This window comes from Panthera pardus, unplaced genomic scaffold (genome assembly GCF_024362965.1).
Source record: "Panthera pardus isolate Hobbes unplaced genomic scaffold, ASM2436296v1 HiC_scaffold_16, whole genome shotgun sequence".
Taxonomy (NCBI): Eukaryota; Metazoa; Chordata; class Mammalia; order Carnivora; family Felidae; genus Panthera; species Panthera pardus.
Window position 1 is genome coordinate 73,529,043 of NW_026526721.1, and position 13,946 is coordinate 73,542,988.

The following is a 13,946-nucleotide window of genomic DNA, read 5'->3' on the forward strand; positions in this document are numbered from 1 at the left end:
TCCCACCGTGCTGTCCAGGGTTCAGCCTAGTCTAAAGCAGTGGCTATTTGGTCTCAAATATTTTTACAGTTTTGAAAATTAATAACTCTGAAGAGCTTCTGTTTATGTGAGTTATGTCTGCTGATACCATGTTAATTAAAACTGATATCTTTAATAATAACTTAATGAAACATGACAGTAATAAGCTTATTTCATATTAAGTAACATTTTTCTGAAAAATATTTATTTTCCAGAAACAAAGATCACAAGAAAACTGGCATTGTTTTACATTTTGCACATCTCTTTAATGTGTGGCTGACTGATATTTGAAATTAATATCCTTTCTCCATGCAGGGAAAAAATTTGTCAGTGAGCTCAATGAATTTTCTCCTAGACAGGCATCATAAGTAGTCATATCATCAGAATGTTGCCTAGTGGACTTGGACTCAGAATGAGGGAGTGATCTCCAATAGGGGTAGAGCTGCCTGAGGAATTGACTCTTGGCCAGGGATTACCATTCATTTAATAGGTGCTTAATAAATATTTGTTGGATTAATAATCTTGGGGAGGTGTTGGGGTTGGTTTCACTGCTGATGCTTTATGTCTTCACTATACTTGAAGCAATAAATTGAGTTGGTGTGAAGTACTTTTAGCTGAAGATGGTTAAACTAGATTAGTGCTGTGAGTCTGGGGAATGGAAAGTTTCTGTAGTGATTTCTTCTAGAACTTAATTGTTTTGTGCCATGGCTGTTGCTAGTATAAGTTAATTGATGAAATATGCCATGTTTAGTGATAATATGTATCACGAGGACCAGCACCCTTTTGAAAATGTCATTAAAACCAGCTAGTACTTTAGTGAGTACTTAAATATCAGCTAAACTTTGATACACGTGTCATGACAAAAAATCTTACAGTATGAAGTTATATAGTCTGCTTAAGATACAGCAGAATCCCCAACATTTGGTTTTCCTTTCCTTCAGTTATCTTCAATTGTTCTGAAGCACAAGACCTCTCAAACCACCGTAGATATGGACAAAGAAGAAAGGAAGACTATCAACCAAGGTCAAGAAGATGAAATGGTAACCAATTTTTATAATTTACTTGTAAAGTGTGAAGAGTTTATCTGTAATTTATTATTCCAGGGAAGTAGAAAAGTACGTTAGAAGAAAAAAAAAAACAATGCTAAATCAACCTGCTTTCCTCATCCTGAATGTGCTTTTGACTTGGGATTATGTAACATCTCTATTTGTTGGTTTTAGTATAATGTCTGTTTCACTTGTGGATTGTTAATACTAGAGAAGTATGCTTTTTTTATTTAGTAATTTAAGAAGCTACATTAGCTAATACTTGTATATAATCCCAAATATAAGATTTCTAATTTTGATTTATAAAAAAGGCACTCTTAGGGTGCCTGGCTGGCTTAGTTAGTATAGCATATGACTCTTGATCTTAGGGTCCTGAGTTCAAGCCCCACATTGGGCATGGAGCCTACTTAAAAAAAAAAAAAAAAAAAAAAAAAAAAAAGGTTTAAAATCAGCTTAATAATAAAAAGCACTTTTCAACTCTTTGTGTGTGTGGGGGGGGGGGATGGGATTAGGTTATCAGGTAAAATAAGACACTGTTAAATGTGAATTTCAGATAAATTAAGGAATAAATTTTTCATATGAGCGTGTCCCAAATATTGCATAGGGCAAACAAAAAAATTCATCAATTTTTTATTGAAATTTAAATTTAACTAGGCCCTCTGCATTTTCTTTTGCTAAATTTGGCAGCCCTTGTTAATTATGGTGGTGAGGGGAGTAAACTAGAACAATTTAAATAATTTGGGTCAGGAGGTCAGATTGATCAGTCACAGCAGTATTGAGACAATTAGCTAATTATTTGGGAGAAACATAAAGTTAAAACCTACTGTATCTAAATGCAGTGTGGTATTATGGCTTATATCCTGGAACAGAAATAAGACAGTGGAAAAACTAGTGAAATTCTAATTAGAGACTAGTTTTAGTTAATTGTAACGGGTCAGTGTCAATCTCTTGATTTTGACAAATGTATCAAGTTAATGGGAAACTAGATGGAGGGTATACAGGAACTTTTAATGTTTTTGTAACTCTTCTGCAAATCTAAAATTATTACAAAATTAGAAGTTTATTTAAACAAACCCTACCTTTTAGGGTGCCTGGATGGCTCAGTCAGTTGAGTGTCCAACTTTGGCTCAGGTCATGATCTCATGGTTCATGAGTTCGAGCCCCGCTTCAGGCTTGCTGCTGTCAGCGCAGAGCCTGCTTTGGATTCTCTGCGCCACCCCCCACTCCCCCCCCCCCCGCCTGTCCCTCCATCAAGCTTTCTCTCTCAAAAATAGATAAGGCATTAAAAAAAAAAAAAAAACCCTACCTTTTATGTGACAAAATAGCGAACATACATTTGGAAGACAAAGAACTTTGGCATTTTTCTCATACACCATGTGATATTTAATTGTGTGATCACTGTATCCTTGCAGGAGATATATGGCTATAATTTGTGTCGCTGGAAGCTTGCCATAGTTTCCCTAGGAGTGGTTTGCACTGGTGGCTTTCTCCTCCTCCTCCTCTACTGGATGCCCGAATGGCGGGTGAAGGCGACCTGTATTAGAGCTGCCATTAAAGACTGTGAAGTGGTGCTGCTGAGGACTACTGTAAGTCAACGTATTCACTTGTAGCTGATCATTTCAGGAGTGAAATAAACGCTTTTGTGTGTACTTCCTTCAAAACAATGTATGAGGAGAACATCACTGCTAGGATATAATCAGGAATACTAATCCTAAAAGCATTTGTGTTAGAAATGAGTTTTACCACAGTGATTAGAATGTGAAGGAATCTTAAAGATGATTATGCCAACCCCTTCCTTTTGTACTCCTTTCTTTTGTAGTTCTTGATGCACTGAGAGATTAAGATTAGATGCTTATCTGTCAGGGTCATCGGCCAGTTTAAGGGCTATGTCAGATCTGTTATTCACTAGGCCAGCTGCCTTTCTACTATGTGATGTTGCTGCATCTAGGGTTTTGTTTGTTTGTTTTTGTTTTTGTTTTGTTTGATTGGAAACATTTCATCAGAGGCTTTAATTTCTAGTCTCAGTATGTTGATGAGTACATTAAAAAATCACTCAAGATCTTTCAGGGGATATTGTATTAGTGAAGTATGTGGTAAAATGGTGAGCAATGGAAAGCACTTCACGTTGGAGTTTATACATCTTCATGAGCTGGTTTAACATTTAGTAGGAAGTGATGCTTTCTTTTTTTTTTATTTTTTTTTATTTTTTTTTATTTTTTAATATATGAAATTTACTGTCAAATTGGTTTCCATACAACACCCAGTGCTCATCCCAAAAGGTGCCCTCCTCAATACCCATCACCCACCCTGCCCTCCCTCCCACCCCCCATCAACCCTCAGTTTGTTCTCAGTTTTTAACAGTCTCTAATGCTTTGGCTCTCTCCCACTCTAACCTCTTTTTTTTTTTTTTTTTTCCTTCCCCTCCCCCATGGGTTTCTGTTATGTTTCTCAGGATCCACATAAGAGTGAAACCATATGGTATCTGTCTTTCTCTGTATGGCTTATTTCACTTAGCATAGGAAGTGATGCTTTCTTAATTAGAGATGAGTAAATAATATGTAAAGAATGGGAATTTAAAAATATATTAAAAACTATGGGGCGCCTGGGTGGCTTGGTCGGTTAAGCATCCGACTTCGGCTCAGGTCATGATCTCACGGTCTGTGAGTTTGAGCCCCGCGTCGGGCTTTGTGCTGACAGCTCAGAGCCTGGAGCCTGTTTCCAATTCTGTGTCTCTCTCTCTGCCCCTCTGCTGTTCATGCTCTGTCTCTCTCTGTCTCAAAAATAAATAAATGTTAAAAAAAAAATTAAAAAAAAAAACTATATAGGCATTATAGGTATAGGTGTTATGTAATACATGGAATCGACTTTTTATCTTTATCCCTTTCTGTCTTATAAGGATGAATTCAGAATGTGGTTTTGTGCAAAAATCCGCTTTCTTTCTCTGGAAACTCACCCATTTTTGAGTCCAAAATCTATGACTAATAAAGTTGCAAATGGCCATGCTGTTCATTTTACTGAAAATTTGGCTACAGAGAATAGGCATGAGATGAGCAAATATTCACAAACTCAACCACAGCAGGTATGGTGATCTTAGTGTTATAGTTTCTTTAAAAACCAGAATTACTACATTTTATTCTATCGCAGCCTGTAATTTTGTGCTTGCAGTTATTTTTGTTTGGGATGAATATATATGCATGTAAAATACTTATTTTACTATATATAACACAGTTTAGGTAATACTAGAAGAAGCAGATTGCATTTGCATGTGATCACTTTAATTTTAATACATAATAGATTTGTGTTAGTAAACTTAATGGTTAACAAGTGATGATAGTGCTTTTTGGTGTAACATTTATGTGTGTTCTACAGATTCGTTATTTTACCCACCACAGTGTAAAATACTTCTGGAATGATACCCTTCACAATTTTGATTTTTTAAAGTAAGTATTTTTCTTTTGTTTGGATTCTTTTACGAGTATCTTGAAAATGTTCTAGATGGAAAAGAATTCATTGTAGGGTTACAAAAAACTGAAGAGGTATTTATTGCGTAACTTTTATTCACTTATTAACTCCCTGGTGTTATTTGAATACTTGTTAACCATTTTAGGATAAATCCTACTTGCAACTTGTACCTTGGCAAAATTTACATAAAAGTTTGAAACAATGTGATTCTCCAAATCCACTCTGAGTCTGAGTTCTTTTCTTTTCGTGGGTTCATCTCAAAGTGAATTTTAGAGTACACTTTATAGTCCGTCAGAATATCTGAATTGTCATCTCCCAAACAGAAATTTAACTTTACTGTGTGGGTAAAGATTGAGACATTGTCCAATGTGTTAAGCCTTGAATAGGACAAATTGGAGGAATCCCTTAAAATTTATTTTTTGTGGAGGCTTGAAGTTATGTTAAGTACTGAATTAATTAGGATTCTATTTTTATTGCTATTGTTAAAGTGATTATTATAAACACTCATTAAGTATCATTACTTGAGAGTGCTAAAGGAATTCTTAATATTAGCAATACAAAGAGAATCGCCTTATGAACATTTAAAATATTCATGCCTGGATTTTTTTCCTCAGACACTAAAGAATTGGAATAATCTGGAATAGACTTGGGCATTTCCGCATGCCTAGTTCAGAAGACCATTTCTAGTTAAGAACTATTGCCTTACAGAACACTGCCAGTGAGCTGCCATTTTGTTTTGTTTTGTTTTTAAAAAGACTTGGAGCTGATCCCTGCTGCTTTTGGAGAAGTCATCAACTTCAGTGGAAAAAAGTGTCAAACCTATTTGCCTGGTGGCATTTGCCAGCTGTAGAAGCTTCTAGAATTTAAGCATCCCAATGATAGCAGTTAATTAGGGAGCTTGATTTTTTTCTATCTGAAAAAAATGGAAAAGGATTGGAGATAAATGATGTGTAGGGTTCTCTTTGGAGTTCTTTGACTAGTATCTCAGTCAACATAAGCATAATTAAGACATTTGGGGGGAAAATTAGGTCTGTTGGTTGAATCCAGTTAGAATTGTTACAGATTTTGGACATTGACTGTGACTCATAAATTCTGTACTTCTCTCCCAGGTTTGTATTAGAACAGGGACAGATTTGGATTGATGCTTTTGTAGAAAAAAAATCAGTGAATAGAAAAAATCAGTGAAAATTAATTATAATTTAATTATTAAAAAGTAAAAAAAAATTAGTTTGGGATTCTCAAGTTAGTCATACTTTACCTATAATTTTATTAGTTTAATTAATAGCTCTTACAGCTTTGGTACAGCCTTAAAAGATAATAATATTGTCATACAAACTTGAGTATTTAGAGCCATCTTATCATGTGATAGATACATTGGCTAATTTAGAATTTGGCACTTTTGAGACTTAGAACTTTCATTATTGGTTATCTTATGAATTTGAGATTTAAAAATTCTCATTCATTATTTCAGTTTTTGTTAGGTTTCTGTTTGTAAGGAAGTCACTTTAAAATCAGGAATATAGAAGAATAGGGCATTAAGACATTTGGATATTTTAAACTTTGTTTAAAGTAAAAACTTTGGATTTATTTAGGGGACTGGATGAAGGTGTTTCTTGTACGTCAATTTATGAAAAGCATAGTGCAGGACTGACAAAGGGGATGCATGCCTACAGGTAATTTTTATCCAACTAAAGTTAGATCTGTTATCAAAATTCCTAAATAAAGTAGTATGTATAGTCCACCCTCTTACCATATAGTTGTACATATTAATAGGTATTTAAACATTATAGACCTAGTAGTTGACAACTTACTGGTATTTAATTGAGTAAGACTGTCTCTCAGTTTAAGAATTATGAAAATGTTGAAACTGGAATTTTGAAGTTGGTATCCCTGAAAATATACCATATTTTACCCATTCTAAGATACATATTTTCGACATTTTAACATTTCTAAAGTGGGGGATGTGTCATGCAGTGGGTGGAGTGTCATCCTTTACTTGACAAAAGTTGTCAACATTTTTATCTTGATAGCACATAAAATGATGGGTATGTCTTATAATTGATAGCAGCTTAGATTTTCTGAAATGTATTGGGAATTGTAAGCATGAGCTCAAAATTTACCACAATGAATATTTGTAAATTGGGATGCATAACCTTTTTTATCATGTTATTCTTTGTTGAAGTATAAGATTATACCAGTGTATTGCAAATTTAAAGATAAATGCTATTTTCAAATTAAATTAGCAGTTTTCTTATACTTCTGTAGCATGTTTTTTTCAGTAGAATATTGAAAACTTGATTCATTTAGACCCATACTTCATTAAAGGCAAGAATTACTCTATCACATAGAAAGGACTAATAGGAGTTTAAGTGGAAGGATTTAAGCAAGTTTTTAAAAGCATTTTTTAAAAAGTCAGATGTACAGTGTTTTGAAATAAACACTGTTAGTACAGTATTCTCATTAGAAAAATAGTATAGGACCCCTCAAATTTGTTTATTTAGTTTCTTGCAAAAATGAATTGCAATTCAAAATTGTTGAGGTGTATTGTGTTCAAGGATGAAAAAACATTTGCCGACATGGTTATTATAAACTAGTGGGAAAGATACTTGTCACACAAGAAGATCTGAGACAGAATGAAACAACAGTGTAGTTATCCAGTAGTGACTACTTCGATTTAAATACTGTAGGTAGAGAATTGAATTGTGGAAGACAAGTATGTGGAAACATGAATGTTGAAGTTCCAGATTTAAGAGCAATCTGTGGTTTGAGCTTTATCTAATGAAATGCTATCCCTAAATTATACTATTATTGTATAATGTGACACGATTATTATGTTTTCCTGTTGTAGAAAATTGCTTTATGGAGTAAATGAAATTACTGTGAAAGTGCCTTCTGTTTTTAAGCTTCTAATTAAGGAGGTAAGATAACATTTGTGATCAGTAGAGTTGTCAATTTGAAAAGAGCCATGATTTAAGTAATAAGATATTCTTGGTTTTCTGTTTCTTAATTTCTCTCTCACTAGCTCTCTTTCTTTTAACTTGGGAGGTAAAGGTAGTAACTTTGCTAGAGAAATAATTTGGGGGCATGAATTACCGTTTTATTACTTGTTTTGCTTTTTTTGTCTGTACATTTTTTTCAGTCTCAGTGAGTTGCACATCTAAATCTTGACCTGTTTTATAGTTATATACACCTGTCTTTTCTCTTTTCTCCAATTTTTAGATGATTTATCATGTTTATTCTTCACATGATTATTTTGTGGTGCATTTTTGGGAACTAGACATTGTACACTAACTTTGGAATACAAAACGTGACCTGTTGATTGACCATGAGGAGCTTGTACTTTATCCCAGGAGGGAAGTGTGTCAGTAGTTGTTGTAGTGACTGCCCAGTTGTAAGTGCCATTGAAGAGAGGTGAATAAAGGTTATACATGTAAAGGAAGGGAGCATGGGATTTTGCCTGGCAGAGTTAGGCTCTTTAGTCTTCCTTTTGATTTTTGGCTAAAGATCAGGGTTGGGTGAATACTTTTAATAGATATACAGATTGTTTTCCCTCAGTTCCTGAGAGCAGTTGTATTTTGCTTTAGAACATAGCAGAGTGGGGCCCCTGGGTGGCTCAGTTGGTTGAGCGTCCGACTTCGGCTCGGATCATGATCTCGCAGTCTGTGGGTTTAAGCCCCACATCAGGCTCTGTGCTGATAGCCCGGAGCCCGGAGCCTGCTTTGGATTCTGTGTCTCCCTCTCTCTCTCTGCCCCTCCCCGACTCATGCTATGTCTCTCTGTCTCAAAAATAAATAAACGTTAAAAAATTAAAAAAACAAAAACATAGCAGAGTGTAGTGATTGGAGGAGTTAGAAAGCCTGGTTTATAATATGGTTTTGTCAGTAATTAGCTTTGCTCATTAGAAAATCTTTCTTCTCCTTTATCTATAAAATTGGAGTAAGTCCTTTCAAATTATCTTATGTAATTTTGAAGTAAAATGGGATTATATATGTGAAAGTGCTTTGAAAAGTTCACAAGCATCAATTTTAAGACATTTGGGGGAAGTTATTAATGAAATTGATAAAATACTATGATATTTGACTAAATGAAGGCTATTGCCAGGACTGCTTTATCTCTTTTTTTCATTCAGGTTTTATTTATTTATTTACTTATTTAAGGTTTATTTATCTACTTTGAGAGAGACAGAGACAGTGTGAGCAGGAAAAGGGCAGAGAGAGGGAGGGAGGGAGGGAGGGGGGGGGGGGGGGGGGAGAGAGAGAGAGAGAGAGAGAGAGAGAGAGAGAGAGAGAGAGAGAGAGAAAGAAAGAAAGAAAGAAAGAAAGAAAGAAAGAAAGAAAGAAAGAAAGAAAGATAGATAGATAGATAGATAGATAGATAGATCCCAAGCAGGCTCTGCACCGTCAGCGCAGAGCCCGATGCAGGTCTTGAATTCATGAAAACAGTGAGATTATGACCTGAGCTGAATCCGAGTCAGACGCTCAACTGACTGAGCCACCCAGGCACCCCTTTTCATTCAGGTTTTAATCCTTAATTATTTCCTTAGAGAATACAAAATAGTATAAGTTACTGTTTCCTATTTGTCTTCCCTTTAGTCTCCAGTGAACCTTTGACTTACAAGAAAATTGGTATTTGGAGTTCATAATAAGAAACACTTGTTCCTTTTAATTAAAAATTTTATATCCTTTAGTTGCCTAGTAATTATTGGAAGTAAATGTACTTTATTGTTGAAGCAGAATGAAGAATAGCTAAAGACACATTTTTGTCTGTTTCTGGCTGAATCTATATTTGGGTTTGGTATGGGTCCAGATGGATGCAAATAACTTAAATTAAGCTTCTTGAGGCAAACTCCAGTAGTTTAATGGTAAAAAAGTACTATGCTAACTCTCTGGGTTGTATATGTTGCCCTGGGGTATTACAGAGTTTATCCTCTAAGTATCTTGTTGGTTCTTTCTTTTTTTAAAAATGTTTCTTTATTTTTGAGACAGAGTGCTAGTGGGGGAGGGGCAGAGAGAGAGAAAGGGAGACTAAGGATCCAAAGTGGGCTTTGTGCTGAGAGCAGTGAGCCTGATGTGGGGCTCAAACTCCTGAGCTGTGAGGCCATGGAACTGTGAGGTCATGACCTGAGCTGAAGTCGGACACTTAATCAACTGAGCCATCCAGGCATCCCTTGTTGGTTATTTCTTAAATGCAAAGGTGGAACATCTGTATGGTTATAAATACCTCATCCAATTTGACTTAAAAATCTTATTTTTTAGGTTCTCAACCCATTTTACATTTTCCAGCTGTTCAGTGTTATACTGTGGAGCACTGATGAATACTATTATTATGCTCTAGCCATTGTGATTATGTCTATAGTGTCAATTGTAAGCTCTCTATATTCCATTAGAAAGGTAAGTCCAGTTTATTATGGCTTTTACAACTGTGTATTTTGTAGTAACATGTAACGTGTAGAGTAGTACTTGGTACAAAGTAATACTCAATATAGTTATTCTTTTAGTTATATGAATATGTACTCCTTTCCCTCTCTTTTTGTGGTAGAGGAAGGCAGATGCTTTTTAGAGTTAGACTACCACCTGACTGTTTAGAGGCCATAGGGATCTATATGTGCTTATCACAGACTGAAATACTAGAGGGTTGATTCTACCATTCTCAGGACTGTCTCATTAAAATACTTCTTATTTTGTCTACAGCTAATTGAATAATCTTTGAACCTTTTAGTCTTGACATTTTTAATGGCAGAGTAACATACATTTACCATATTAACTTATTTTATAACACCTTTGCTTTTAAATACCTTGAAGAGTGGGTTTATATTAGCTAATTTTCACGTCTTACCCTCTATTTTAGCAATATGTTATGTTGCATGACATGGTGGCAGCTCACAGTACTGTGAGAGTTTCAGTTTGCAGAGCGAATGGAGGTAAGTACTTTAGGTAACACTTAGACACATAAATCAATAAAAGATACCCATTAAGCACTAATGACTGAGCAAGACAATGTATTATAAATAAAAAGAAGGGTTTGGATTTGTACTCATCTCTGAGTTTGTATCAAATTCATTCACGTAAAATTGTATTTTTCTTTTTCTATTAATGTAACAGGTACTGTGATAGGCCCCAGAGATGCAGGGGTTACCAAGATGGATATAGTCCTTGCCATCATTTAACTTCAGTCTAGTTGGAAAGGCAGATGATAAATAGTAACAATAAAGTGTGATAAATGCTATGATAAGGAGAGGTCAGGGAATTTAGATATTAGAGCTCATTTACTGTAGGTGTCAGGGACGGCTTCTTGGGAAAAGTGTTTTTAAGTGGTTGAATTAGATAAGAGGTAGGTGAGAAGGTGGTATGATGGGAGTGAGAGAGGGAGAGAAGAGGGTTCTAAGTGCCCAACGTTCTAGAAATGAGAGGGAGCTTGGTCATTGTAATAACTGAAGGAAATTCAGTGTGACCAGTGCAGCAACTACATGATGGCAACTAGATGATGGATCTAAGGCATGTTAAGGAATTTGGCCTCATTCCAAAAGGCAATGGAAAGCCATCGAAGGGCTTAAAAGCAGGGGGGTGATCTGATGTTTGCATTTTTGAAAAAATCATTTTGGTTGCTGTGTTCAGACGGGTTCAGAAGGGAGTGATATCGAAGACACGAAATGGATCAAGGTGAGGGTTGTGGAGATGGATAGAAATGAGATAGGACTGAAAGATACTTAAATGTGGGCATTGAAAGAGATCTGATGATTCATTGGATACAAGGCGATAGAGTGGTGTCAAGCTTGAGGGGGTGGACATCGGTGCCACTTAAATAAGGAACACTGGAGGAGAAGCAGCATTGTAAGGAAGGATAATGGTTTGGACATGTTAGTTTGTCTGATGTGAAGAGGTGTAAAGGAGATAAAGGAGAGGTGGCAGTCTAGCAGCACAGGCCTTGGAGGCAATAGCCATTCTGATTGATTGAGAGTATCAAATCAGTTTCCATTCTCTTGGCTCAGTATACTAACTACATCCAAGCATAAACACAGTTTGGCCTGGCAGGTGCTTTCTTCCCTGTGCTTCCTGGTCACTTGTTGCTTTAGTCGGGAGTATCTGTCTTCTCTATTGGTGTTCATCCTCTTCCTGCTCTGCTGCTGCTGAAGACACTGGGATGTTAGGACATTGCATTCAACTTGGATCTTCCTTATCCCCTTTGTAAACTCTAAGAGATCATTGCTAGTTTGTTTTCTGGTATACCTGAGAGTAGAATTTCAAGTGGCATTAAAGCTTTGGAAGAGTCAGGTTTATTATGCCTAGTATGTGCTTAGTATTATTACAAAGTTGTTTCCTCATGGCTTAGTAAAGTACTCTCCATTTTTCTTTAGAAAGGAAAAGAGTTTTCTTCCTACAGACCAACATCACAAACAGTAGTTTCTCTTCACCCGTCTTTGTTTACAAACTAGCATAACTCTCTCCTGAGCCTAGTGTTAAACCAGAGGGAGGGAAAGAATGAAAGGGAGTCTAAATGTAAGGCAGTCTTCTAGAAAAACCTCCTTTTACTTGGGAAGATCTTGTAAAAAAGCGTTTAGCTAACTTGAATAGTGTACAGATTTCTAAGGAAATAATGAACTCGATAATGTATTACAATGTTTATTTTGTAAATTTGTTTAAAATCTATCTAAAATGTTAGGACTACTTCAGGGATATTGAGAAGGCATTGAAATGTTGAGTAATAAGTAGTGGCAGTGAGAAGAAGAATAGTGTAAAAAATGCTGTTAAAATGGAAAATATACTTGGGTTGTCTGGGTGGCTCAGTCGGTTAAACATTGACTTCAGCTCGGGTCATGATCTTGAGGTTTGTGAGTTCGAGCCCCACATTGGGCTCTGTGCTGACAGCTCAGAGCCTGGAGCCTGCTTCAGATTCTGTCTCCCTCTCCCTCTCTGCCCCTCCTTTGCTTATGCTTTGTCTGTCTCTCAAAAATAAATATTAAAAAAATAATAAAAATAAAAGAAAATACATTTAAAAATTTCAATGCTTTCTACTATTTCCAAAGCATAATTAATAGAAATTTGAGCTTATTTACCTGTCGCGGGGGATATCATGTGTTGACTCACTATCTGTTCTTTAAGAGGGCTGTTGTTATGAGTGTTGAAGTCTAGCCACCTGTTTAGTAAGAGGGGACTTGGCATCACATGTGTGCAGCTGGCATCCTATCAGGGGTCAAACTACCTGACACACTTAAACACCATGCTTTGTTAGCCTAAGGAATAATAATCTTATTTGTCTTATTTTCTTTTATTGAGATTGGCCTATTTAACTCCATTATATTTTTAACTTATTGAGGTCAGGTTACCTTCAGACAGATCTTTTATTTACTGTATTTGAATTTCAAGTTCAATGATATTCCTTTTTGTTTTTTGCATTTTTTTAAATGTTTATTTTTGAGGAGAGAGAGCTCACGCGCACATGAGCAGTGGAAGGGCAGAGAGAGAGGGGCACAGAGGATCCAAGCAGGCTCCACACTGTCAGTACAGAGCTCCTTGTGTGAGGCTTGATCTCACAAACTGAGATCATGACCTGAGCTGAAGTCAGATGCTTTACTGACTGAGCCACCCAGGTACCCCTCAAGTTAAACAATATTCTATTCAGACTTTTCTTTCTTCTTCTTTCTTTAAATCCAGAGATAGAAGAGATCTTTTCTACAGACCTTGTGCCAGGAGATGTTATGGTCATTCCATTGAATGGGACAGTGATGCCTTGTGATGCAGTTCTAATTAATGGTACTTGCATTGTAAATGAAAGCATGTTAACAGGTAAAAGAAATGAGTAAAAATCAGATCAGTTTATAATGATTTTAGGATTAAGTAGTTACCGATTAAGCTATTTAACTGTTTTATTGTATCTGTAACTGTAAAATATTGTTTGTTTTCTTTACTCATGTCATGAATGTGATGGATAATGAAGATTTTTTTTTTTTTTTATTTGGAGGAGACTGAATTCTTCATTATACTCAGTTGTGAGACTAAATTATTATGCTGGTATTCGCTACATCTTTTGGCATACTTTTGACATGGGGAAATATTTTACAGTAAGGGAAGAGGAAATAAGTCCTTTGCCTACAGAGAATGGCAGCATATTTACTTCCCTATTTGATGTATAATAAGTGGGAATGAAGATTTTATATTTTCCTTAAGCTGATTGGGGCGGGGTCAGGGAGGGGAAGTAGACCTTGAAATGACTTCACTTTGGAAATTCATAATCTGAAGGTAGAACTATATCTTTTTATCACTTTACCTTTTTTTTTTCCTGGAAAGAAGTGATTCCTATATGTTTTCAAACTGTTAAGAGTTTTATCTTAAAACATAGTTGCATAAATATCCCTACATACTTGACACCTTTGAAACAAGAAATGTGAGTGGCACAGAGAATTAAGTTTTAATGTGAAAAAGA

General features: G+C 35.7%; 1 protein-coding gene across 1 annotated transcript in view; it reads left to right on the forward strand.

Moving 5' to 3' along the window:
• The window catches only part of ATP13A3 (ATPase 13A3), an 89,282-nt gene that overhangs the window by 25,139 nt on the left and 50,197 nt on the right, over positions 1-13,946 (forward strand). Inside the window, exons 3-11 of the mRNA XM_019448797.2 lie at positions 960-1,058; positions 2,477-2,650; positions 3,961-4,143; positions 4,434-4,504; positions 6,119-6,199; positions 7,375-7,444; positions 9,782-9,916; positions 10,374-10,446; positions 13,178-13,309. Of these exons, the coding sequence (XP_019304342.1) occupies positions 1,008-1,058; positions 2,477-2,650; positions 3,961-4,143; positions 4,434-4,504; positions 6,119-6,199; positions 7,375-7,444; positions 9,782-9,916; positions 10,374-10,446; positions 13,178-13,309 (970 nt within the window). The 5' untranslated portion in view covers positions 960-1,007. The remainder of the gene's footprint in view (positions 1-959; positions 1,059-2,476; positions 2,651-3,960; positions 4,144-4,433; positions 4,505-6,118; positions 6,200-7,374; positions 7,445-9,781; positions 9,917-10,373; positions 10,447-13,177; positions 13,310-13,946) is intronic.